Raw genomic sequence first — 27,897 nt, 5'->3', positions numbered from 1 at the left:
TTCCGAAAAGAAATCTGGACTTAAACACAGCCAAAGAGTTTAGTATAGACAAGAGCATATGTCATTTCTTGGTTTTTTCCATAGGTATTTTCAAATCACTGTTCTGATACATATCTAGGGGGTTAGTCCCCCTTTAAGAATGCCGGAGCCCACTTTGAAATCTGAAAATCTTCTGGGGCCCATTATTGAGCCATTTCTAAACATGAAGTCTGGACTAGGGATGGGTATCGTTAAGGAATTAACGATACTAGTACTCTTATCGATACTGCTTATCGATCCGGTACTTTAACGGTACTTTGTTATTTTTAAGAGAAAACCCCCCCAAAACAAATGGGACTGGTTGTTGTCGGTTCTTTTTGTTATTTTTAAGAGGAGAAGGGGGGGGGGGGGGGGGGGGGGAAATGAACCTGGTCACAGTTAGGTGGCACTCATTTATCATTTCCTCAGTCATTCTCCCACTAGCTGCCATGGTGAAGGGGTTTGTGTTTGGACCAGCAGTAGAGGGAGGAGGGGTGGGAGTGGGACTGGGCTGGTTCTTAATCATTGTAGCTGCAGGCTCAGCTTTAACAAAAAAAAGTAGCAAAATCTTAATGGGTGCGTTTTTATTATTCATTTAAATATCCTAAAATATCCTTCTACCACACTGTGTTAATAGCAACATTCAGCTAGGGAAACTGAAAGCATCATAAAAATAAAGCAAGACAGTATCTGTCTGCTGCTACACTTCCCCCTAAATCACTAAATATCCCCCCCCTGCTCTGAAAGTAACATTTCTGAACGACAACTGAGATGATGACCGTCACCTGACGATTTATATCAGACTGGATTTATGATGATTAACACACCCAAACAGTTGGGAAATGTTTCACTACTCTTGTCTTAATCATGACCATGTTCACATAGTTACCTGATGAGGTAGACTGGGTAACACAACCGTGGCATCATTGACAGGAGATGATGGAGGGCGAGCTAGCTTGTCAAAAACTGTGCATTTCTCCGTTTGAATGTGATGCACTTTCGCTAAGTGTTTAGACAAATTGCTCGTGTTTCCACCTTTACTAGTGAAGGATTTATTGCACTTGTGACAACGTGAATTTGTCACCATCGACTCGAGTGAAGTACAACCACACTTTAGATCGCTTCGTTCTTTCAGCCATTCTTAACGTGTGCTCTGCTCAGTTGCATGTCTATTGTCTATACGATACGATACGATATACTTTATTGTCAGTTCACACTGAAATTTGTCTTGCAAGACAGCGGCAGTCCCATGCACAAACACATGACAAAGAGAACAAAACCAAAAATACAAAGATACATGACACACATACAGCACACAGAGAGCACTGGTCACTGCTCCACTAGTCTCGACGCCAGACCCATGAGAGTGCTTACGCTGATACACTACGTTACTGCATGCTGCAGAGCTAGTATGCGGAGCACAGCGATTCAACGTAATATTTGAGTCTGGGGAGAGACTACTGCTCCACTGACCCTCGGCCATGTTCTTGATTAAGCCTCAGGATCGACTGATGTATAAAGGACTTTCTTAGTCTGACCTTCTTAAAAGTTGGGATTAAGTATCTCCTGCCAGAGGGCAGGAGTTCATAGTCTTCATGCTTAGTGTTTGAGGCAATATTTCTAGCTAACCTTAATACACTGTAGTGTTGACGTATGTAGACTCATAGACTATGCAGTGGTTTACCTACAATTTTTGAACAAATATTCATCTGTCTTAGTAGTTGTGATTTTAAGGTAACAGACAGGCATACATACCAGGTGGTACTGCAGTACTGTAAAACACTCATAATCACTGAAGTAAAAAATAATAGAAGAATCTGTTTACTAGCACCAAAAGATCTTAACCGGTGAAGAAAATATAGTCTTTGCTTTGTTTTCTTACACAGGGAGTCTACGTGGTCTTTCCATGACAGCAGGTGGTCTATTGTTACTCCTAGGTATGTGAAGGAGCATACCTGTTTGATCTGTTGGTTATGGATAGTAACAGAGGAGCTGTGTGTGTCAGGTGGAGACCCAAAAACAATCTCTGCTGTCTTTTTTGCATTGATTAAGAGAGCGTTGTTATCGCTCCACTCCACCACCTTATTTACTCTATGTTGGTGCAGTCTGCCTATCTGCCTGCTTTCCTTCCCTGTTGCCTGTGCATGCGTGTGGTGGGTGGTCTCAGGCACGCCCCCAGCCCCTCCCCTCTCTCAGTCCTCACTCCTCTCGTCTTGGCTGGCTGTGTCTCTCTCGTCTGACGGAGAGTAACGCGGAAAAGATTATCCCTTTTCTTGTTCGGAAATCGCAAAAAACACATCATAGGCCTGTCTTACGGAGTTGGTGAGATAAAATGTGCAAGATAACCTAACGTTTATTTAGCAATTATATAGCCTATAGGAAATATATTTTCTTAATTTATCCACTCCAGTACCGATAAGAGAACCGTTAACGTGAAAGCTTATTGATCCTCCGGTATCCCGAAATCCGGCCCCGTCTGGTACCGGGTCTCGGTACCCATCCCTAGTCTGGACCATGCCCAGTATGCCCAGGGTATTTACCGGTTTTACCCTTCTAGACATGAGTGATTGTTGTTTCTATACATAAGGAAAAGGGCCATGTTCTTTGGCTGAGTAGAGCGGGCGGGGAGTGGGGGGGATGGGGATGTGTGTTGCACAGCAGTGGTGCGGTGCTGCTGGTCACGGCCCGGCCACATCTACGCGTCGTTTGACGCGGGCTGACGCTGCTGCCCATCCACTTTGTATTGGAACATGCTGCTCGCGTCGCTTGGTCTCCCAGCATGCTTTGCGAGGCGTCGAGCAGCATGTTCCAATACAAAGTGGATGGGCAGCAGCGTCAGCCCGCGTCAAACGACGCGTAGATGTGGCCGGGCCGTCAGGAGTTACGTCCGCCCTGCCTGCAGGACTACAGGAGAGAGATAGAGGACAGTGGGGGATTGGGGGTTCCCCAAGTCACTGACCAAACCCTATTTCAGTGATTGCTGTCAGAATATAGAGCCATTTAACACTTATTTGAACACAAAAACATCACTGAATGCAGCCTTAATTTCCTTGTCAAACGCCGATGATGAAAAAAGTTTGCTTGTAACAAAATAACTCGTTTGATTTGAGGGCATATAATTACGTTATCACATTCGCTAACCTGTCACTCTTTGAACAAGTCGGGGTCTGTCGGCGAGATATTTGAAGTTGGGCGTGTTGGCTGCCTTCGCCTGCGCTACTTCGAAACATCATTTACAGAAAGGCTGTGTTGTGTCCACGGGTTTGCCCCGACTGTCAGCAAAGTAATTCCACATTTCGCTCTGTGCATCTGCTGTGTCCACAACCTGTGGACGTTTGACAAGACCGCAGCAGCCATGTTCGAGAGGCGAAAAAAAACAACTGCTTGCACGCCCACTACTAGGAGTTGAAGGCAGTCATGACCCGCCCTCCTCTGCCTCTGATTGGCTAGACTCATTGCTTTCGTCGGTTGGATTGGTCTGGTTATGGCTGCAGGATGAAGTAGGATTCACCACACAGGGCACACTTGGATATTGCATGTGCACCATTGAATTAACAGGCATCAATGCATTTTTGCGTAGTTTCAAGTGACAAATTGTACCAGCATACTTCCATGTCAAAATGCATGCCTGGTACAAACAATGTGTGCACGTTGGCAGGTCTGCACTGATTACCTGACAGCAGGTAGGTCTTGAGCCGTGGCAGCAGCGTCTCGGGGTCGATCAGGGTCAGCTTGCCCAGACACTCGGCCACCACGTTCCGCGTCCCCTCCTCCGCACACTCACAGTGCTTCAGCAGCAGAGACCACACTGACTCCACATAGGGCTTCAGCCCAGAGACAGAGGCCGAGCCTACATACACACACACATTAACACAACAATTGACTCATTAAGAACGTAAACAAGGCACCAGTAAACATCATGCCGATTGTCTGGGCCAATCAGGAGAGCTGGAGAGAGAGACACACAGGCCCAATCTCAAACCAGCCCCTAGGCCTATCCACTCCCCCTCCGTTTGCGCGCTCATGTGGAGGGTTCTCCATATTAAGAGCTGTCCCAAACCAATCAGCAGTTTGAGTGTACTGTTGTTTTTTACACCCTGGACCTTATGTCCAGCTTTAAATATGATGTTTAAGTCATCCTGACAACTTCGGTTTGATTAGCATCAGCAGAAACCATAATCAGTTTGAACTGCAACCTGAAAATGAGGAAAACGGGGGGTCTGAAATGATTGTATTTATATCTACTCAAAAGCTTATTTTCTGACACACAGCGCATTATATAATAGAGAGAACATGAATTAGCGATTAGGGCTGGGCGATATGACAATATATTTCGTCTGGACGATAGAAAATGTATTTTGTCTGATATGATGCTCTATCGTTTATATCGTTGTGTTGCAAATCACACTCTTTACACAATATTGTCCGTCATTTGGATGACGCTGTGCTTTCTTCATTCTGTTTTCTTTTTTACTCACGTCCACAGTCCCCACACGCACCAGACTCTGTGTCAACAAGCCCCTTGCGGTCCTTTATAAGTGGCACAAATCAGCAGTGAGTAGGCTAAAGAGCAGGGAGATGTTACCTCCACTCCGTCCGCCTAGTCTACCCAGGCATTTGCGCTGTGTTAAGTCCGCGTTTGATCCATATTTGCGTGTGTCCTAACGTTAAACCTGGCAAAACATCTCCTCTCATCATCCCAAGGAAATCCCTTGAGGGCTGACAACAAAACCTCTATCGTTAGCTTTAGCATTTAGCTTTCCCTGGGTGAGTTCTGTTGGTTAACGTTGTTCTTCTTCTTCTACCGTTTTATTCTTCTTCTACTAAACATGTAGGTATTTTGACGTTGACTAAAGAAATACTGCGGCCTAGTGGCCGCTTTTAGATATGATTCCAAATTAGTGCTTAAATCAAACGCATCAAATGCTAGTGTCCTCTTTGAAAATCGAACTGGTGGCGTGGTTCAGTTTGTGTTTCATTCTACTGCCCTGCAACTAATTATTATTATCTGTGTTGTAAAGAATAGCCATGCTTATCTGTATTCTGAATGCATGTATCCTTTGTGAGGTTTGACAACATTTTAACGGGTTTAACTGCTACATAAATAAATGGCCATGTGGTCATTTTATATCAACTATAAATAGAATTTACAGAAAATATGCTATATCGTGATATATATCGGTATCGGGATATGAAATGACTTATATCGGGATATGAGATTTTGGTCATATCGCCCAGCCCTATTAGCGATGAAACATACCTCTGTGCTGCTGACAGCCTGCTCACAAAATAAAACCAGCACAGCAGAAACACAGCAGAAACACACCATGTGACGGTTAAAACCTTAAGCCACACACACACCGATGATCTCCTTGAGTGAGTGCAACAGCAGGTACTGCCGCTTGGAGGAGGAAATCTCCTGAAGGACGAAGGGAAGATACTCCGGAAGATTCCCCACCGCGATACTGCCCAGAGCATAGGAGGCTGCCGACTTCACCTGAGAGACAGACAGACAGGCAGGCAGACAGACAGACAGAGTGAGAGACAGTCATACTCATTATAGTTGCTGCTAGTTGCAGTTTCATGTAGGAACTAGGGATGTCGAAAATCATAATTTTCTTTGACCGACAACCGACCCTCATTAGCCGACAATTGTCGGTTAACCGAGAAGATTAAAATTCGCATTTTGACTGTCTGTGGTTCATTAAACCCTTACCACAACAAATGCTTGATTTTTTTTCATTAGAAAGCGTTTATTTTTACATCTACAAGCAGAAGAAAACACATTAACAAAACGAAAAGACAAGTTGAATCCTCCAGCCATCTAAACAAAAACATTCCTCCGATAGGCTATACTGCTTAGAGCTGCACGCTTTGCATATTAAGGACACGTCAATTGACACGCAGCCGCCCCGTGAAGTACTTTGAGTGGACGACAGCCCAGGGGCTGCAGGGCGCACTGACAACGCGTGCATCACTACAGTATATTCTACTTTTAGCAATATATAATACCTGCTTTTGGTCTCACTCCTTCTCCCTCTGTCTTCACGCACGCAACGAGGGCTATGCTCTCTGTGTTGCAGGGCTCCACAACAGTCATTATGAAGACGAGTCCGCATGCAGCTGTCAGTAGCTGCTTTCACACCGGCTTTGAAAGTGTCAATGAATGCAGTCTACAAACAATCCGTCTCTCGTTGTGAAACAATTTCTCCGAACTGCTCTGTGTTGGACAGTAAAGACTAACGTTAATTGTTACTTTTCAATCGTCAATTAGACGCATGTCTGCATTTTTGTAACACGGTAAAAAACTACTGTTTGATCATTGAGTGCGAGCGTATGCATGCGTGTGCATGATGAACATGCAGAGAGGGAGGGAGAGAGAGTGAAACCGAATGAACCATTGAAGAAAAAGTAATGTGCACGTTCCATCAGGTTTGACTCCAGACACGGACGTGCGCAGTGCACGCTGAACGCTGTGAGGTGAGCGAGGTGTCGGGTTTCAGGCCATGCGCTCCTGTCCTGACCAAACTGAAAAGCCGTTTCATGACAGCGGCTGGAACACAGAAGCAGCAGAGTGACTGGCTGGCTGTAGTCTGCACAGGGCAGGCAGGGCGTCAGGGGAGAAATGCATCGCACTTCTCCTGTCTGGTCAAAGCAGAGGGGGGCGGGGCTGTGGCGCATGTGTGGAGCGGACAGAGAAGTCAGTGCTGCTGACAATGCACACTACTTTTCTCTCAAACATTTGGAAAAGCCTTTCTCTAAATGAATGTTGTTCTGGCAGGAGCTTTTAACACGTTCACTGCCATTGACGAGTTATCTCGGCTTACAGAATCCGACGGTTCACTGCCAAAGACGAGTTATCTCGGCTTAAATTTTTTTATTTTTTTTTTGACGGTGGGACGTGGATCAACGCTCCCCACGTCTCCTATAAAAATATTGGAGTCAGCGAACGTGTAAAACCCATTCCACGGACCCACTAAGTGGCGACAGTGCTCTCCACACTAGGAAAAGCAGAGCCAAAACGCGCGAGGAAACCATTCTCTACTGTAAAATGGATTGGCGAAAACGCTTTCACTTTCGCGCTGGGAGCTGGCGGTGGGGGATTCCAAAAATAGACTGGGTGGAAAACACTTTGAAACACGCAGCATAAAGCCTAGAATCGCACAAAGCTTCATCAAAGCTCTCAAACCCAAGAAACAAGTGAGCCCTATCCACACTCGCTGCCAGGGAGGGAGGCTGCTCAAACTCGCAGCAGCAGCAGCAGCAGCAGAACACTCGCTTGTGACAAACGCTGCGGAGGAGAACGCCCACGGAGGGAGGAGTTGGAAGCAGAGGGGGGTTTCCTGCTGTTATGGAGGAAATTACTGTTCAAAACTATTGTTTAGATGTCTGACGTCTTACTGATGCCAAAAATGAATGGTTAAAGTGACTGTTCTATCGAATTTCACAAAAAGCCGTTTATCTCAGAATAAATTTCCAGACGCTGAAACCATGCTGTATTCAACTGCTAATGCTTACATAACTACTAACTCTACAAACTAACTCTTTTAGACAGAGAAAGCACACATTCTATTAGTTCTTTTGAGATATTGTGTGTTCACAAAATCTTAGCAGAAAAGAATCCTCGGGTCTTGAAAGATGAGCCAGAATCCTCAAAAAAAAACCTCTGGCAGAACCTACCTACAGTAAAAAAAAAAAGGCTGGCAGTGAATGTGTTAATTCCTATATCCTGCTGCTACAGTAACTACTTGTTAACATTGCTTACAGCAAAGGAGGAAAAAAAACACCATATTGGCAACACGTTGTATGCCAATTTAATATGCAAATTAACCGTTTGACCGACATGCTTAACCGACCAATGACGTTGTCGGCGGTTAACCGGTTAACGGTTAACCGTCGACATCCCTAGTAGGAACTAGTTAGCAGCTAGCGGGTGTAGTTTGGTTGAAAGAAAATTGTTCCTACATGAAACTGCTCACAACGAGATCTGTGGATTATCTTCAGTAACCTGAGGCCTGTACCACGAATGAAGATAAACAATCCAGGATCTGTCCCCTTGATCTGGTTTGATAATAAAGCGTCTTTTTTGCGAGTGGAAAATCCCCCTGCTTCGCTCCCCGCTTGCGCCACGCTCCGCTCACATGCTCTGGTTGAGAGAGATCTAGGCCTATTTACATTCAATAAAAACTAGAATGACCGCACCGCGGATTTATGCCTCCGCCATTAGTTCATTCTTGAGTCTAAATCGCCATTTGAGGCAAATTTGATTAAATTCCGTCAAGGCATTCCTGAGATATCGCGTTAACAAGCTTGAAAATGGCGTTCGAGAGGTCACAGTGACCTTGACCTTTGACCACCAAAATCTAATCAGATCATCCTGAGTCTAAGTGGATGTTTAAGGCAAATTTGATGAAATTCCGTCAAAGCGTTCCTCAGATATCGCGTTAACGAACATCGGACGGACAGACGTACGGACCACCCGGATCCATTATGCCTCTGGCCTGGCTATCGCCGGCGGAGGCATAACAAGATTGTAATAGATTGATTTTAATTCGAGTTTCATTGACTTTATCATGGGCCATTCACTGTACTATGTAAACAGCAGTGCTCTGAGCAGCGCTCTGAGTCTGAACATCTCGGCCCGAGCGCAGAGTGCGCTCCTGGTTTGCGGAGCTCCACCTTGCGCTGCCTTCCTGGAGTATGTCCTAAGCTTAAGGCTGAGGCTATAGTTGAGTGAGATCACTGGTGATGTCATCAGTCTGAGGCTCACAAGAGAGACTGAGGGAGAGGAGGAGGGAGAGAGACTGAGGGAGAGGGAGAGACTGAGAGAGAGAGAGGGGGAGACATTGAGTGCGCGTCAATAGGGCTGGCAAGGCCACGCAGCAGCCGAGCTGCGTATGCAATAGTGAACCGCGGATATCCCGCCTCGTGGGCGGGGCGGATCATAAAAATAAAGATTCTGATTAATAGCAGATGGGTTGCAGGCGGTAGAAACGATGTATCATTAATGAGGAAAAATAATATTAATTATGTTCTCTAGTCTATGAACGTATTTTAAGCTACATCTTTCGTCAGGCACATTCTTAGTCGCCTATTGTAGATCCCCCAAAGGACCCACGGCAGTAGTAAACAAAACAATAGCCATGTGCTAGGTCGCTAGGCTCCACTTTTGGTCCATATATGGTCAATGATGTCACCCTCAAAGAGAAGTCTCCGCTGAAGACGTGTTTGAAGAGAAGACACGTTCGTATTTTCCCATACAATGAGGCAATCAAGTGAACTAAACTTAAAGCTATATCGTTAGCCGAGTAAGCTACATGAGGGCAAGTGGTGGACTGGACATAATACAGCATGGAAGTTTATTTGGAGTCTTGGACTGCAGCGATCGCACCAACGGCAGCAGAAACCGTAAGTTCGCTCCTTTTATAGCGTTGTGAAATGTCGGGTGCATGGCGGGCGCGGATCTATAAATAGTATGAAATAATTTGCGCGGATTTATGGCGGGCGGACGGTTCATGCATACACGCGGATTAGGATGGCATAAAAGCTCATCCGTGCCTCTGTAGTATGCAAGCTGCAGGATGGGTGAGGCCGTGCAGCGGGCGAGCCTAGGAATCGAGCACGTGAGATGCCTAGTATATATATATATATACATACTTTACATTACTCTGCTGATACTATTGGGCACCTTTCCACTCTACATATTGTGTTACTCTGTTATATTACTGCTACTATATCATGCACCTTATCACTGTTCATATTTTCTTGCTCTGACTGTCACTTATCTGCAAACCTTGTCAACACAAAGCTCACTTACTGCTGCTACCTCTGATGCACCCTGACCCTGTACGTATTCTGTAAACAGCAAACTTCGGCTAACTTCAGCAAACTTCTGGCCACATTCAAACTTCGGCTACCTCACCTAGCTGACAAGACTGGTTTTATTCTGTTAATACTGTTGATATCTGTTAATACTGTTGATATCTGTTAATACTGTCTATATCTGTTAATACTGTCTATATCTGTTAATATCTGAATCCTTTTATATTTTATACTCTCTTTAGATCTTATTTGTTTATGTCCTGTATATTTGTTCTTATCAATGTTAATGAGCACCAACCACACCAAGACAAATTCCTAGTATGTGAAAACATACCTTGGCAAATAAAACAATTATGATTCTGATATATATATTCGAAGGTATGGCAACTGGTCAGACAGACAGGTACCTCTTCACTGGAGGAGGAGAATGCATCCAGGATGACAGTCTTGAGTTCTGGTTGGCTGCTCAGGTCCACATGGTGTCCCACCTCGCCCAATGAGAGCAGAGCGAGCAGCCGGATGGAGTCTGTGGAGCGGCTGTTCTTCACATCCTATTGGTCACAGAGACAACACACTGAGGGAAGGACCGCCTCCTCCACCAAACACAGACAACACACAGAGAAGGCCTACCCCCTCCACCAATCACAGACACCCCAGGGTTTTTCCCGCATAGAGACATTTTTGGCGCCCCCCCGAAAGAGGTCTTAGCCAACCCTTAATGGCCTGATACCTTTGAGTTCAGGACAACCCTGATTGCATACTAACTCAAAATCAAACATTTTACAATCATTTTAGACAATTTCAAAATTTGCACATTGAAATTATTTTATATGTCTAAAACTTGAAGAGCTGTAAAATCACATTGCTCAATAATTTCTGACAATGACTGATGTATGTGTGTTCAGGAACCCTGACACTAAGCCAAAAGTCAAATGTAGGATAGGCTTGTCAATAAGCACGATCGGACCGATCATCTTATTGACGAGCGTAGTCACCCCCCCAAAGGCCCATTCTGAGCTAGTAAAAACCCTGCATTCAGACCACACACTGAGAGAAGGCCCAGACAGACAGAGGCAGACACACACAGACACAGACACACACACAGAGACAGACAGAGGAAGACAGAGACAGACAGCTACAGTACCTGAATGAACTGTCCCACCACAGCAGGGCCCTCAGTAGGACAGGCTCTGGTCAGGGCGGCGACACACTTGGCGATGCTGCAGTACGCCTGTTTGTGCTGCAGGGCAGCGCTCTGAGCATAAACAGGCCCGGTCAGGAGCCTCAACAGGTCCATGTAGCCCAGCCCAGGGGTGTCTGTGGCTACCAGGGCCTACACACATACACACACACACACACACACACACACAGAGTTAGCATGCGAATACAGTCAGTGTTGTAGTCAAGTCCCCATAACAGTCCAAGTCGAGTCTCCAGTTTTCAAGTGCGAGTCCGGAGTTACTTAACACTTTCAGTGCCACGGCCCTTGGGCAAAAGGTTGCTTGCTGTGCCACATAGGCCGCAATGCATTTTAAAACAGTCATATAATTTTTTTAATAATTACTATGTAAACACTGAACACGCACAAATAACGATGAGACTCTCTTCTATCACCTGCAAAAAAAAGTTTATTGATACCATTTTCCGTTCTTTAGTTATGAGCCGGAGAAGATAGCTTGATTGAAGCAAAAACATCCCTTTTTTTCTACGAGCTGAGATAATGAGCCTTTTGTGAAATTAAACATTTCAAGCACATCACTGACTCTGAAGCTAATTTTCTGATGTCTGGGTCTGTCTGGGTGAAGTGTATGCTGCTCTGCGTGCTCCCCCCCCCCCCCTCAACTGCACACGCCTCCTGGGTGTGTCTTATGTGTCTGGTGGCTCTCAGTCTCTGCTGAGTTTGCTGCGCACACACAGTGAATGGTGCGCGACATTCAGCTTTTTGGTTCCGCGTGTGTTTGTCACGGGCTGGCATGCTTCCAGTTCGGAATAATAAGGCTGATTATGTGAATGTGCTGTTGCAGCGTACATGGAGGTGCTCAGCTGTGACAGCGGATGCTGCTGCTGGGGGCACAGCTGGCGTTGTGCTCGTTTATGGAGGCACGTCGATGCATACGGACGGATGCGATGCAATTTCCTCATTTTCCCCAGTGACTATTTCTGTGTGTTTGGCTCCTTTTTCTCTGATCAGGAGAGTGCTGTCGCCACCTAATGGGTTTGTAAAATAGGTTATCGACCTCCAATAGCTACAATATTGTTAGAGGCGACGTAAGAAGCTTAGATCGACACCCCCCCGTCAAAAAAACAATTTGGAGGTACTGACGCCATTTGGCGTCGCTGGCACTGTACGGTAAATTTCTAATGACGCCATATGGCGTCGCTGGCACTGAATGTGTTAACATGAGCGTGAATCCACATATAGATTAGGGCTGGGTATTGGCAAGGATCTCTCGATACAATACGTATCACGATACTTGGGTCACTCACGATACGATTGTATCACGATATATTGCGATGCGATACATATTGCGATATATTGCGATATTCTACAGAATTTACTCAACATTAAATAATAGAGCTAAAGATACAACACACTGTGTACTACCCAGGTAGTGTAATAATATGTACATCACTTTATACTGATAAGTTAGTGGACAAATTTTGTCAAAACTACTGAGTGTTGAGTGTGTTACTGAACGCATCGATATGGGAAATATCGATACAGTATCGATTAAAGGGTGGGAATCACCAGATGCAGAGGCCTGGCATGGCATGGCCTGCAAAAAAAAAAAAAAAATAATAATAATAATAATATCGCGATACTTGGCGTCCAAGTATCGATACAGTATCAGGGAAATAAAATATTGCGATATATTGCTGTATCGATGATATTGCCCAGCCCTAATATAGATGAACACATGTGTCTGCCCTTGCATGAAATGAATAATATCACAGCATTAATATAGCTATCAATATCTTATGCCAAATTATTAGGGCCGATTAATAAAAGAAAAACAAAAAACATTAGGGATGCACGATATATATCGATCCGATAAATTATCGGCCGATATGGGCCATTTTATGTTATTGTGTATTATTTCGACAATGAAGTTTTAGCCGATAAATAAACGATGCATCAATCCATTTTTTCAGCTCCAATCCGACTCCGATACCTGAATTTGGATATCTGCCGATACTGATATTCCGATAACAGAGCTTTTTTTATACAGTACAGACAAAAATCTGGCCAATTGAATAAAAAAATAAATAAAAAAAATAAAATAATACTACTACTACTACTACTGCTAATAATAATTACAATAATACAAATAATAATAACATAACAATAATAACAGTACATGTTATAGTAATGATGATGATGATGATAATAATAATAATAATAAATACAACTTAGAAAAAGCAGACAAAACGGCCAAAAACATGCTTATCCGTCAATTCCTCACTATTTAGGCAATGCTGCCTTAGATAAGGGCCCTGTGCCTGTACCTGGCTCTTGCTAAGAGACATCTATCTATCCATCTATCTATCCATCATCTCTATAAATTTGACAATGTGGACTCTTTCTCTGTTTCAAGAATTTTGTCCGGCCACAGCTATGCCCTTTTATGTGCCATCGGGCTGAAACTTTCAGGGGGTGTAAAGAGCACCCGTGCAGGTGGCAGGCCGGATTTTTTAATTAGGGCAGATTAATTGAGGGACTGAGGGAGAGGGAGAGAGAGGAGAGGGGGAGAGACTGAGGGAGAGAGAGAGCCAATAGGGCAGGTGAGGCCACGCAGCAGTCCAGCTGCGGGCAAGGCCGCACAGCGGCCAAGCTGCGCGTGCGAGGGCCAGCTCGCAGCGGGCGAGCCCAGGAATCGAGCGTGCGCGGAGATGCCTATTAATTACATTTGGTAATACATTTTCTCACAGCATGAGGTACCTGGTTCATAATATTCCACAATAACAATTAGGTCGTTAGACATTTCCAAACAATTGAACCACTCAAATGTATTAAAATAACATTTCAACAAGCCAACAATGAAGAAACACCCCTGGCACTTAAAGGGATAGTTGGGTTTGTTTGAAGTGGGGTCCTATGAGCTACACCAAAGTCACTGTACTATGCAAAGCCATCTGGATGATGAGTGCACCGTGTAGGAGATCCGACACTGATGCAGCTGCCTCAGATAGTTGTCTCTGCAGCTTTGGGGACAATGAACTAAAACGTAACTTAGCCACCTAAAAGAACGCCCACCTAAACAAATCAATATCAGTGTACGTGTATGCGCTATTTTGACAATTTCTTGAGAGCCCTAAATCCAAAATGGCTACCATCGGCTATGTTGGAAATTCACTTTTCAATGGTTTGGCCTACAATGCTGCAAATTACATATTAGGCTCTAACGAAAGCTCTGCTCATGCTCAGTTGAGTAGTAAACAGTAAAGCAACATGTAAGTACACAGAGGTCATCTCAGAGGTCAAAAAGTCAACATTTGTGGTTAATGACGAACATTTGCTTTATGGGTTTTTCCTGTTATGCAGCAACATTTCTTTCCTCATGAAATACAGTACCGTACTTCCTTTTTTTTTTTAATGTGGCAACATTTAATAACATTAGTATAAAAATGGTATATTGAATATATATTAAAATGTGACCCGCTCTATCAAAATGAGTCGGAAACCTGCCGTTTGTCTAGAAAGGCGATTTTATGCCAGATAAACTGGGTAAGTACTTGTAAATGGTAAGCTTATAATAGGCTACTGCAGGATTTAAAACGCTGTTTATAAAGTTAGTCAGGGTTGCAAGGAATGCAAACAACGTAGCAAGGGTGAAAGCTACTTTGAAGCGGAACCTCAAGTGTCAGCATCGCCATAGGAAGCATGTTGAATGCCAACCAGCGAGGATGAAGAAGGATGAGCAGGAAGTTCAGGACCTGCAGGCATGCATGAAGGATTTTGATGCTGAGCCCTTTGACATCTCCTCACCTAAACTGAGGTCACTACAGTCTGGCCTGGTCACCTCACCGGAGTTAGTGCATGACCTCAAGACTGCACTTCCACATGGCCAAGCTCCAGTTGAAACCCTGCTGCAAGAGCGAGTGTTCACCAAGATCAAGGCTCTCACTGCAACCATCCACAGAAACAAGAAACAGAATTTCACAAGTGAAAGGATCTGTGCACCATCTGGTGCACAGATGAAGGAGGCCCAGATGGAGCGATCAGGGCTGGCGGCCCTGGTGGACTTTGCGGAGGGAATTAGGTTTCATCCAACTTGAGTCAACCCTTGAGGGGAGAGTGACTCAAGAGTGCCTTTCACTCTACAACGTAGATGGGTCAAAGCACAAGACTGTTAAGAGCAAGTTGTTAGAACTCTTCAACCTAGACCCAGTTATTGAGAAACCACATCAGCCTTGTGGACATGGGGATGATCTGGCGGCTAGCCACCCCCACACCTGACGACGGCGAGGCTAGGAAGCAATCCCGCTGGAATGACTACCTTGATCAAATCTGTGCTATCATCTTCTTCCGCCATACTAATGGCATGCCAAATCATCCTCATCAATGACAAGGTATGACCTTCCCTTCAGCATCAAGGATGATGAGCACGATCATCGGGCTGCAAAACATCCACATATCGCAAATGTTTTCCCCGAAGACAAGTTCCCACGAGCTGCTGAGTTCAATGAACTCATGATCAACTCAGGAAACAAGGTCAGACTGCAGAAGCTTGTGAAGGAACAGTTGAAAGCACAAGTTGGTCAGATGCGGGGTGACATATACTGCGAGGGAGAAACGTCAACCTACTTGGGCACTGGTGTGGCATGCGGGGACTATGTCTTCAAGCATCCAGAGTCAGACACAATGCTACTCTGCCTATGCTATGCTGAGGACCATGAACTACACTGGAACAGTTGTACTGGACTGTGAGGACACGGATGTGTTTGTTCAAGCGGCTTATGTCTCGCAACAACTCCAAGGTGATCTGCTGATTAAACACAAGCATGCGTTCATTAACTGTGGCACCATGCTCTCAGAAGAGGTGGCAAAAATCATCATACCTCTCCATGCAATCACTGGCAGTGACCACACCTCAGGGTTCTATGGGCATGGGAAGAAGAGGGTGTTCGAGAAGATGATCACTGATCCTGAGGCAAGAGAGCTCCTGGCACAAGTGGGTGAGAATCTGGAGTTAGAAGACGGAGTCAAAGCTGACATAAAGGCATTTGTCCTCTCCATTATCTATGATGAGAGTGCATGTGTTACCTGTGGGCAGGCCAGAGCTTCCAAGTGGCACAAACTCAAGAAGAAGTGTACAATCCGTCTGCCACCTGATGACGATTGTTGGATCTTCATGTGGAAAGGACAAACTACCGTATATTGCCAGCTCCATTACAATCTGCTGGAGCATCCTTCTCTCATTGGTCATGGCTGGCCAGCTCCATTACAATCTGCTGGAGCATCCTTCTCTCATTGGTCATGGCTGGCCAGCTCCATTACAATCTGCTGGAGCATCCTTCTCTCATTGGCCATGGCTGGCCAGCTCCATTACAATCTGCTGGAGCATCCTTCTCTCATTGGCCATGGCTGGCCAGCTCCATTACAATCTGCTGGAGCATCCTTCTCTCATTGGCCATGGCTGGCCAGCTCCATTACAATCTGCTGGAGCATCCTTCTCTCATTGGTCATGGCTGGCCAGCTTCATTACAATCTGCTCGAGCATCCTTCTCTCATTGGTCATGGCTGGCCAGCTTCATTACAATCTGCTCGAGCATCCTTCTCTCATTGGCCATGGCTGGCCAGCTTCATTACAATCTGCTGGAGCATCCTTCTCTCATTGGCCATGGCTGGCCAGCTTCATTACAATCTGCTGGAGCATCCTTCTCTCATTGGCCATGGCTGGCCAGCTCCATTACAATCTGCTCGAGCATCCTTCTCTCATTGGCCATGGCTGGCCAGCTCCATTACAATCTGCTCGAGCATCCTTCTCTCATTGGTCATGGCTGGGAACTCGTGAATGGGACGTGCCAACCAGTGCATCACACCGTTCCCCCTTTGCCCCAGCAGCTCACACTTCATGACTGTTCAGATGATCGTAGTAGCGATGATGAGAGGAGAGAGTGTGTTCAGATTAGGGATGCAGGGGTTAACCGGTTTGACTATTAACCGCGATTTAAAACGTCACGGTTATATAACCGCAGAGGCTCCGCTACACCGAGTGTTTTGTTTCACAACAGTCCGTCAGTTTAAACTCCCATGCGGCGCAGACGGCGCTGGAAGGAGAGGAACCTGTCTCTCTCGCTTCGTTTCCGCACGGACTATTTAGCGGAGGCACCAAACACAGGCAGCTGCCATGTCTCCCAGTAGTAGCCAGTCTGTAGCCTAGCCATGGATGCCAGCCTAACATAAATGTTGCAATACATGTCCCGCAAGGTTTCTGAGATTAGGGGAAAGTCTGAGCTGGTGTTACGTTAAACCAAACGTGGGGAAGAGGCAGCGGATTTGTTTAGCGTTAACATACAGTCATTGACGTTAACGTTAGCTGTTGTGGCTAATGTTAGCTAGCTGGCCATAGCCTAGCGTACATAGTTCCTCAAGCTCGTTGTGACCAAACATCCCCGCATTTAAAGCACTTCATGCTCCCAGCGCTGGCCTAAACCATAGAGAACCTCATGCTTTACACGAAAAGAAACATCAAGGGTTTATGTCAACTCCAAAAGCAACCCGCTAACGTTACATGTAGGCCTAATAACGTGAAGCTAACGTAGCTAGCTGCTTGGCAGTCATGATCTGACTGAGACAACGAAAACAAATGCGCACATTTACATAACAAACACCAGTCAACACCACAGAGTGTCCTTTCTTTAATCCAGAGGGAGCATTTTCCAGTAAAAAGTGAAACGACACATGATGGCTTATAGTGAGGCTTTCCATGCCTGCCCCATCATCACTTCAATAGAACTGACCCCAATGCAAAATTCATTTCAGACGGCACATTTAGTTGCCAGTAACATGCCAATAAGAGTCTAAGTTACTATGCCTTTTGTGTTTTTTTCTGCAGACTAAGCAGCTATAGGCTTTCGCTTCTATAAAATAATAATACAATATTTTTTGTATTATATATATATATATATTATATATATTATATCAGAAATGTTGTTTGTTTTATGTTCACAATAGTGATGTCAGTTAGATTTGATTAGGTCAGAGCCATGGAATATTAAATCATCCATCTTTGCTCACTACATCTGCCCTTTCTTCTTTTTTTAATCCCAGGTGTGCATAAAATACAGGTTAAGAACTTATTTTTTTAAATACAAAAATGTGAAAAAAGTAACAATAGTATGTTTAACGTATCGGTTATTGGCCAGGAGAATATTTATCGGTTAGCGTAGGCCTATACTATCGGCTGTAAAAATCCATATCGTGCATTAGTATTCCGGAAGGCAGCAACTGTTGTGGGGGAAATACAATAAAACCTCTATTTAGAGAATGCTCATGTGATTTTTATACGTCCATAACAATAATCGTGAAACCGTGATAATCATGGTTTTTTCTCAGACTATAATCGTGGATCAAAAAAAATAATCGTTGCATCCCTAGTTCAGATGATCGTAGTAGCGATGATGAGAGGAGTGAGTGTGGAGAATCAACAGATTCAGATGAAGAGTAGTGGCCCTAAACAATGTAAAGTTCCAAATTCTGTTTAAATCCTTTGTTAAATTATTTCTTATCCTCGTTACTGTTGTTTTACATGTTGTTGTATTGTTTATAACTCAATTGTGCATGAGCACTTTCATTAAGTTGCTAAATTAATTCAGTTTAAATCCCATGTTAAATTCCTTGTTACCCTTATTACTTTGTTAAATACCATATATTGCCATAAAGTAGATATTGATGTACAAATGTACTGCATGCCACTGTATCCCGATAAACACATTTAACATTCAATTGAATTGAATTAATTACTAAATTAATGATCATAGAGAGAAACTAGTGACCATAGGGAGCGAAGGTTTGTGAATCGTGAACCACAAACTTTGACCTTTCTGACCTCTGAGATGACCTCTGTGTATTTACATGTTGTTTTACTGTTTATAACTCAACTGAGCATGAGCAGAGCTTTAATTAGAGCCTAATATGAAGGCTCTACGACAATTTAGAAAAATCAACCTTTTTGTGCTGAAAATTGGCATCCATCTTAGATTTGAAGGTCAAAAAAAGGTCAAAGGTCAAATTCTCAAAATGAGATCAATTATGAATCCCTTGACCCAAAAAGTCCCAGAATTCATGTACTTTGCAGCATTGTAGGCCAAACCATTGAGAAGTTAATTTCCAGCATAGTCGATGGTAGCCATTTTAGATTTAGGGCTGTCAAAAAAGTTGCCCGCATTTTCACGAAAGGCGCGGGAGCTAAATTTGTTTATTAACCTTCATAGATGACAAATCCACTGAGAAACGAACCGCTGCTCTCCACGGTCAAGGAATCGTCGGAAACGACCCAACTATTAGGGGTGCTCCAAAAAAGCGATTCTTAAAGCCCCAATCAGTAAGATTTTTGACATTTTTTACTGTAATATAACTGATTTTTAGTCACAGGACATGGTAGATTGACTTTTAATAGGGAGACCCTCGTCTTTATTTATCCCACACCGCCCTCCATTGGCCAGCCCTGGGACTAAGCAGTTTGTCTCTCACGTCCCGTAGCAAGAAAAAAGAAAAAAAGAAAAGCATGCGCGCATGCGCTGTACAGCGGAAGCGCTGTGTTCATGAAAAGAAGGAAGTAACTCGATTCGGATTTGCTACGAAAATGATGTTTCACGGAACTATGGATTATTATTTCATCACGTGGTGAGTACCCGATGTCACAACATGTACATAGAGCTTCTGGCGCTGTGTTTTGTTGACTTTGAACGGCGATATCGTTATCGATACTAATGCACGCAGAGGGCGCAGTGGAAAACTTACTGAATGGGGCTTTAATGCCACGATTCCTGGATTGATTCCCAATTCCCAAGAATCGATTCTTCTTCGTATTTTATTGCAATGTCTAATTTTTAATGCTCTGGTTGTCTTTTGTCTTTTCATGTTGCACATGAAGGCAGCACTGCGCCGCGGAACCAATGGTGTCCGTAGAAAAAAAGCATGTGATCCACTCGTCATAGGAAGAGCGGAAGGGCTCCATCATTCTGTAAACACGCCACAAGCCAACCTAGCTGGCTGTTATGCTGGCACTGCGAGACTAGCTGTTATGAAGAGTCACATAAACACATGGAATTAAAATGTGTCAGAAGATGGTTTTATACACGGGAGACAAAGCTACAGTTGCAGCAGAGAGTGCAAGCTAGTGTTAGCTGGCTGGCATGAATGAGATCGCTAGTTAGCGTTGTACTGTCGATGGCTAGCGGTAGCGATGTTAGCATTAGCAACATTACAGTGCCAATAGTCTCAATGGCAGTCATTCTTCCTTCTGATGAGTCTCGCGTTGAGGCTACAGTGACAACAACACAGTCGTAAAAGCGGCTAGCCGCTCGCAATCTTCAAAAAGACTTGACTATCATTATGCATGCTGTCTGGTAGACCATTTAAAAGTTAGCAGCTATGTGAATATGCGGCTGTGGTTTCAACAATCTTTGCTTAATTTATCAAACTAATAGCAGCTAATGTTAGCTGGATATACTCAACACCCAGTGTGTCTAACGTTATAGTCTTTGGTCAGTGATTTTCAGGGCACTTTTGTCTAACCTGATGCAGGTGTTTATTCAGAACACTGTCATCGGCCTGCCTTACGATGTTACACTGTGGGATATGTCCACCACATCAGCATTATGATAATATAAAATAAACTATTTGTATAGCACCTTTCGTAACAAGGTTACAGAGTGTTTGCACACCAAAGACCAAATGTATAATAAGGCAAAACAATTACAAACAAGCACAGAAGAATTAAAAAGGAAAGGTAAAATCACAGATGAGAGAACTTTATCTTCCTTCACCTCTCCTGGCTCTCCAGTGTGGTTCTGTGGGTAAAGCATGGCACTAATAATACCAGTGTGAGCAGTTTGGATTTGGATTCCCTCTGGGGCAGTCAATAGTAGTACGTTTATTTTCTTTACTATTTGCACTTTTACTTGGAATTTGTGTACTGCCACGGTGCCACCACCTCTTGCACATGAGACGCGTAGTTTAACTTGGGTTAATGTCTTCCCCCTAAAGTCTATAAATCCCTCCCAAAGTCTACAGATCCCCCCCAAAGTCTATAAATCCCTCCTATCTGAAGAACATAATGAATGTTGGCAAAATTAATTTAGTTCCTGACTGTAATAATTCAGAAGTTGAATTTGAATTTCAGCATTAATACATTTGAAATGTTTTGTCTTAGATTTACCTTCATGTGTTATTGCAATATAAAAGTACATAATTGAGAATCGATTCTAGATTCTGGAATCGTTGGAATCGAGAATCGATTGCACCGATTGCTATTTTGTTGGCCGGTTCCGATTTCCGATTTTTGAATAGTCTGACCTGTCGATTCCGATTTTCTTTCTAAGAACAACAATTGACAGCTTACACAAACGTTTTTGTAACTTTGTTTGAAAATTAAGATTCATATAACAATTCTTATCATTTGCATGAAGTAGGACCATCTCACTCAAACACATCTCAAAATTAAAGTGTTCCAGGTTACTGGACAGAGCTTTTTTGTGCAAATACAATGAATACAAAAATTAAATAAAATCCAATAGCCTATATCCCACAGCTATCATGCATTTACTTTTCCAAAAGAAAACAGGTGCAACAGAACATCAAAATGATCCATGGACAAGGAGTTTATAGCCTGGCTCCAGACCAGTCCTCTTGAGTAGAGGGGAAATGAGTTTATGAGTTACAGTAACGATCTTCAGTCTGAATATCAGGCAGAGTTTACACACAGTCCGAAATTTCGTATGCGTTTTTTTTTAATCTGCGATCCGAAAAAAAAATCGTCACGCACAGAAAACCTGGCACACTTGTGAGTCCGATGCATTTTTATTATTATGTCCGTCGTTCTATTTGCAATACGAAACAAATAGTCTCTCCTGTATCCACGTTACAACATGACTGACAGGCTGAGGCAGCAGCGCTGATGTGGAATGGAGAAGGCAGGTCGGGGAATGGTTATACTGGACACAATGCTCACATTCACCTCGCCAAGCCAGCTGTGCGCTGTGGCCGGGTGCAGCAGTTGCCCGTCTCTCTCTTTCTGCCCATGCAGTCTCTCTCTGCAAAAGTTCCTCTTCTGTATACTCTGGTTCATAAAGGTATGCTCTTGTCACCAGGGTGAATGGCATATCATCGTCGCTATCAAAATCACTCATTTTCATTTGTGTATTCAATTTGTTGCGTCTTCAATAACAAACCGGGAGAAATAACCCAAATAACAGCTGATCTGCGGCGTCATCCAGCACCGCACTTTTGCAGAGGAATACAGTAGTTCTACAGTTGGGAGAAAATGTAGTGCCAAATGAGAGGGCTGTTTGACGGTAAAGTAAAGCGCTGAATTCTTTTTTAAATACAGCATACATGTACACTACACAGATATTGATTTGTTTAGGTGGGCGTTCTTTTAGGTGGCTAAGTTACGTTTTAGTTCATGGCCCCCAAAGCTGCAGAGACAACTATCTGAGGCTGCTGCTTTAGAGTGCCGGATCTCCTACACGGTGCACTCATCATCCAGATCACTTTGCATAGTACAGTGACTGTATGGGAGTAGCTCACTTCAAACAAACCGAACTATACAATACATCAAGATAACTATAACTATAAACTATAACTATAAAGATATTTAGAATCAGGCGAGACCATAGAACATTTCACCCCCCAACCCCCAGTGTTTCTTTTTTAGTTCTGGTTCCAGAGAAGAGTGACTTTGGGACTCTATAATCAGGCAGCGGCTGTCTGGTGACACCCGAGTGGTTTAGTGGAGTACCACCAATCACAGTCTCTCACACACACACACACACACACACACCCACACACACACACACACACACACACAGACAAGACAGACAGACACACAGAGGTGGTGTACCTGGTAGAAGTCCAGCATGGCGAGCAGCGCCCCTCCCTGCAGCAGGGGGGAACGCACCAGGCTGATGAGCTGCAGCAGGATGGTGTCATCCTGGCTCAGCTGACCCAGAGACGAGGGGTGCGTCTGGGCCAGCGTGGACAGGAAGCACAGGGCCATCTGGGACACGTGCATGTCTGCCTCCGAGATCAGAGGAGGCAGCTCCGCCAGCACAAAGTCCACCATGGCTGGGGTCACTGCAGAGCTGCGGACACAGACACAGCTTTATCCCAACTGGACAGTCAGGCACACAGAGAGAGAGAGAGATCCCACAATACTGCGTTATGAAGGCCTGCAAATGAGTCAGCGTTTTATTTTGACACAGAAAGTGCTTTTTACACGAGGAGGCATCCCGGCATGATGTTCTGTCGTTGCCATGGTGACGTGAACTAGCCTACCTGCTCCTGCCGAGGGAAACCAAAACATTGTGAATGGTCAGAGGGAATATCCTCACCTACGACTTACAGAGAGATTTATCAGACGAAAAATAAAGGAAAAAAAGAAAAAAATGCGAAAGAGAGGTCCTCTGACAGATCAGGTCTTAAGATTGGGAGCCTAATAACGAGCAGCTTTCAATATTCGTCTGATCGACTTATGAATCAGAGGCAGCATCATGTATGCTACAGGTAACACAAGGATCAATTATTCTTCCCTTTGGTTGCAGTTTTTTGTAAAGCAAATATTCCCATGTTGTGAAGTAGCCTGATTAGGTCCATTCTGAAGTTATAAGCTGCGTGTCAAACAGCTGCAGTTTGCTTTTAATAACGTTATAGACGTTGTCAATCTAGACCACTTGGTTTCTACTTTGTTTGTAAATGTAAATTTGCATACGTTTTGATGGACAGAAAGTTGAAGAGGGATGAACTTTTTCTGGATGGACGTATCGGATGGTCGGATAGTCACTGTCCGTTTAGCCAATCAGAGTCGAGGTCTCGAGAGGAGGCGTTCCAAGATTTGTTTCAACTTTCCAAAGAAGATGGCGGCCGAGGCAGTGAAGGAGGCTATAATTAATTCTGTGTACACCATCCTGCTGTTGTACAACGTGATAGTCAGTGTCACTGTCTGATTTCACAATCTAATCTGGTCATTCGGTGGCATTTTATTGCCACATAAGTAACGTAGCGCACAGAGCTAACAGCTAGCTGACGCCAGCTTTCTTCTCTCGGTTTATAGGCGGGTCGCTGACACCTTCAAGGTGCTTACCGCCACCTGCTGTACAAGTAGGTTACTTGTACATGCAACGGACATAAATCTATCCGTCTATCCGTTCTGTCCATTTTCTGACGGATCAGTGTGGCCAAGGCCTTAATTTGAAACTTTGCAAAATTACTACATCAAAGCAGCAACACACCCACTTTTTGTATAGTTTAAACTTTTAGGCTACATTTTCAAATGCAATAATGCAAAATCCCAAGGCACACCTGGACTTGTCCTAAGGCACACCAGTGTGCCATTTTTGGGGCGGCTTTAGCTCAGGAGGTAGAGCGGGTCGGCCAATGACGCAAGGGTTGGCGGTTCGATCCCCGCTCCCTCCCAGCTGCTGTCGTTGTGTCCCTGGGCAAGACACTTAACCCTCCTTGCTCCCGATGGTGTGTAGGCACCCTGCGTGGCAGCCTGCCGCCATCGGTGTATGAATGGGTGAATGTAGACTACCTACTGATTGTAAAGCGCTTTGGATAAAAGCGCTATATAAATGCAGGCCATTTAGGCACACCATTTGGGAACCACTGGCCTACATTATGGCGTTGTTCTAACACAGAAACATTCAGTTAGTTATTCCTCTAATACAGAAACATTCAGTTAATATGGTGGTCTTCTAACACCAGAGAGACACATTTCAAAAGGTGTCCTTCAATCCCACAGTGACTGTTAACTCATTCACCGCCAGTTTAGGACTGCCAATATTTAGCACAGGCCAAAGATTTTCATAATTGTTGGTCATCTTTCAAGACCCACAGTAAATTATCTATTAGCACCAGAGTGATTTGCAATACCTCAAAATGAAGATGTACGTCTCTGGGTTCACCAGGGAAAAAAAAGTGAGCTTTTAGCATGTTCTGTACTCTACTTATAGCCATTTATATACACCCTGTTTTCCCCCAAAATGTCTCTCTGAGAAAAGAAATTGCAGAAAATGGCATTTATGTATTTATGCACACAATCTCATGCAGAACTCGCTCTCAATTCTTTTATTTTGAACTGTATTGACATCAGACATGTAAATATTATTCGTTAGGACACAAATGACAAAAAAAAAAATATATATATATATATATATACACATGAAGTGCTTTTTTTTTTACATTCAACAATACAGTTTACTCGGTGTGAGTGAGTGTGCAGACAGACAGACAGACAGACAGACAGACCGACAGACCGACAGACAGACAGACAGACAGACAGACAGACAGACAGACAGACACACACACACACACACACACACACACACGATCCCCCTTTTAGATTTCTAACCCCACATATGATAAGCAATAACCACGCCCTGTGGCGCTGGGATTGGCCAGGAGCAACACTGGAGGGCACGCAGCCCAGCGATTACATGAACCAACTGAATAGCTCTTGAGAAAGGACAGCGGGCTGCTCTGACTCCCGCTTCTGCCTTGTGCCTTGCTGTTGTGTGTTTATTTTGCACCCTTCCTCGTCCATGTCTCCCTGTCATATCCCCTGCTATCTGATCGTTCCCGTTTTCCCCTCGGCTATTCAACACGTCCTCACCGCCCTCGCAAACTGATCGATCATTTCCTCATTCCTCCGATGATCAAACACATCTCTTGATTACTTTCTCCCGGCTGGCACAGAGGAAGGCGACTCCAGCTCGTGCAGCGCGCCGAGGCGCGTTTCAATGGCGTTTCTCCTGTCTGCACAAGGAAGCGTTACCAGTTTTCTGCTTTTCCTCCTGCTCAATTTCAAAACAGCTGCGGTATGTGTTTGTTCACGTGTTGTCTTAGATGATAGGGACCTGATACCATGTGACAGGCTGGGGAAGTGTTTAAACTACGCCCTGCAGTAATAAAAACAAAAACACGTCAAACACGTCATTGGCGGGGAGGGCTATTTCTGATAACACGTCAAAGACGTCATTGGCGGTGAATGAGTTAAGGGTGTTACTAAACCTTGAATTTGTGAATGTGATCAACCTTGTGGACATTCTGTCTCTTATCCATTAGTATCGAGTATCGTATCTGTATCGAGTATCGTATCAGTATAGAGTATCGTGATACTAAACTTGGTATCGGTATCGAAGTCAAAATTTTGGTATCGTGACAACCCTAGTTTAAACTATGGAATTCATTATCCAATATTTGATTTGATTTTTTTATAGAACAATAATAATACACGAACAAGACAAACAAACAGGCTCAGACACAGGAAAGAAAAAAAAAAAAAAAGACATACATCATCAACGTTCAACATTCCAACATGTTGCTACCAGCGCATAAGGTGCTTGTGTTTGTAATAGATATTGTGCATGGGGTCCCACGCAAGGGGTCCATGAGAAACCAGACAAGCGAGCCTCGGACACTATTCATTCTTAACCTCATCAAAGTAGCCAAAAACGGGTCCCAAATAGTTGAGAACCTATTAAGCGAGTTGACTCTCAGGGACCTGAGTCTCTCCATCTGTATAACAAAATTCATGTCCATCAGCCACACCTGAAAATAGGGTGAAGAGGAGGACTTCCATTCCTTCAGAATGAGTTTTTTGGTGACAATAGTCCCCAGTGTCAGAGATTGTTGCACAGCTGTAGGGAAGTTCAGAGAGGACTCTGAGCAGACGAAGATGGCGAGTTCTGCCTCTGGTTGCAGGGCGACTTTGTAGGCCTTGAGTATTTTGTTTTGTACCATTTTAAATCTACCGTAAATTGGGACCATTTTAAATCTAACCTAAAAGGTCTTGAAGAGCAATCAGCCATGTACTCATGAGTGACTTTGCCTTTCCCTTGTGTGTGTGTGTGTGTGTGTGTGTGTGTGTGTGTGTGTGTGTGTGTGTGTGTGTGTGTGTGTGCGTGTGTGCGGGCGTGCCTGCGTGCGTGCGTGTAAACTCACTGTTCTATATTGTTTGTTATTGTATATTTTATTGTATAGTTGTATAGTTGCTTTAATTGTTTTTAATAACATCTAGGGACAAACATTGCAAATTAGCTCAGGCTATAAATGTTATAATATATGGCATCAGACAGTTTCTTGTTTAAATGTTCTATGTATGTGTCCCTACTTAAATAAACATTAAATTAAAATGAAAATTACACAGGGCCTAAGTAGAGCTCAGTTTGATAAATGAGACCTTGAAGCTTTTCCTCAAAGTTATTTTGAATCGAGGACACATCGCTCTGTGGAAAGATCTCTGCCCACATCCTACCTCTCCAGGTGGTGCTGTCACTCTCTAGAGTACAGGTGGAATGCTCCTATGTTCTTTAGAGAGGTGTTTCGCAACCACTGGGTCGAGTTATCTGTCGAGCTCAAGAGCGGAGCTTCTGGTATTGGTGCTAATTAGAAATCAAGACAAAGACTGTACGTAGCTACCAGCCATGTTATGCAAGATCGCTGGGAAGACTTGCAGGCAGGCAGGAAGGCAGACAGACAGAGACACAGACAAAGATAGACAGACAGGGAGACAGGCAGAAAGACAGAGACACAGTCAGAGACACAGACAGACAGAGAGAAAGACAAGAAGACAGAGACACAGTCAGAGACACAGACAGAGAGACAAACAGGAAGACAGAGAGACAGACAGAAAGACAGACACAGACAGACAGGAAGACAGAGAGAGAGACAGAAAGACAGAGACACAGTCAGAGACACAGACAGAGAGACAGACAGAAAGACAGAGACACAGTCAGAGACACAGACAGACAGAGAGACAGACAAGAAGACAGAGACACAGTCAGAGACACAGACAGAGAGACAGACAGACAGAAAGACAGAGACACAGT

The 27,897-nt window shown here is 44.1% G+C and overlaps 1 protein-coding gene across 1 annotated transcript in view; it reads right to left on the bottom strand.

Annotated features, from left to right (window-relative positions):
* Positions 1-27,897, bottom strand: part of cand1 (cullin-associated and neddylation-dissociated 1) — a 128,744-nt gene that overhangs the window by 24,814 nt on the left and 76,033 nt on the right. Inside the window, exons 17-21 of the mRNA XM_083652168.1 lie at positions 22,911-23,151; positions 10,985-11,173; positions 10,248-10,391; positions 5,380-5,515; positions 3,692-3,868 (exon numbers count right to left, since the gene is read on the bottom strand). Of these exons, the coding sequence (XP_083508294.1) occupies positions 3,692-3,868; positions 5,380-5,515; positions 10,248-10,391; positions 10,985-11,173; positions 22,911-23,151 (887 nt within the window). The remainder of the gene's footprint in view (positions 1-3,691; positions 3,869-5,379; positions 5,516-10,247; positions 10,392-10,984; positions 11,174-22,910; positions 23,152-27,897) is intronic.

The sequence above is a fragment of the Poromitra crassiceps genome (genome assembly GCF_964638095.1).
Source record: "Poromitra crassiceps genome assembly, chromosome: 2".
NCBI classification, from domain to species: Eukaryota; Metazoa; Chordata; class Actinopteri; order Beryciformes; family Melamphaidae; genus Poromitra; species Poromitra crassiceps.
Note: the sequence above shows the minus strand (reverse complement) of the source record. Positions and strands in the feature narration are given on the sequence as shown.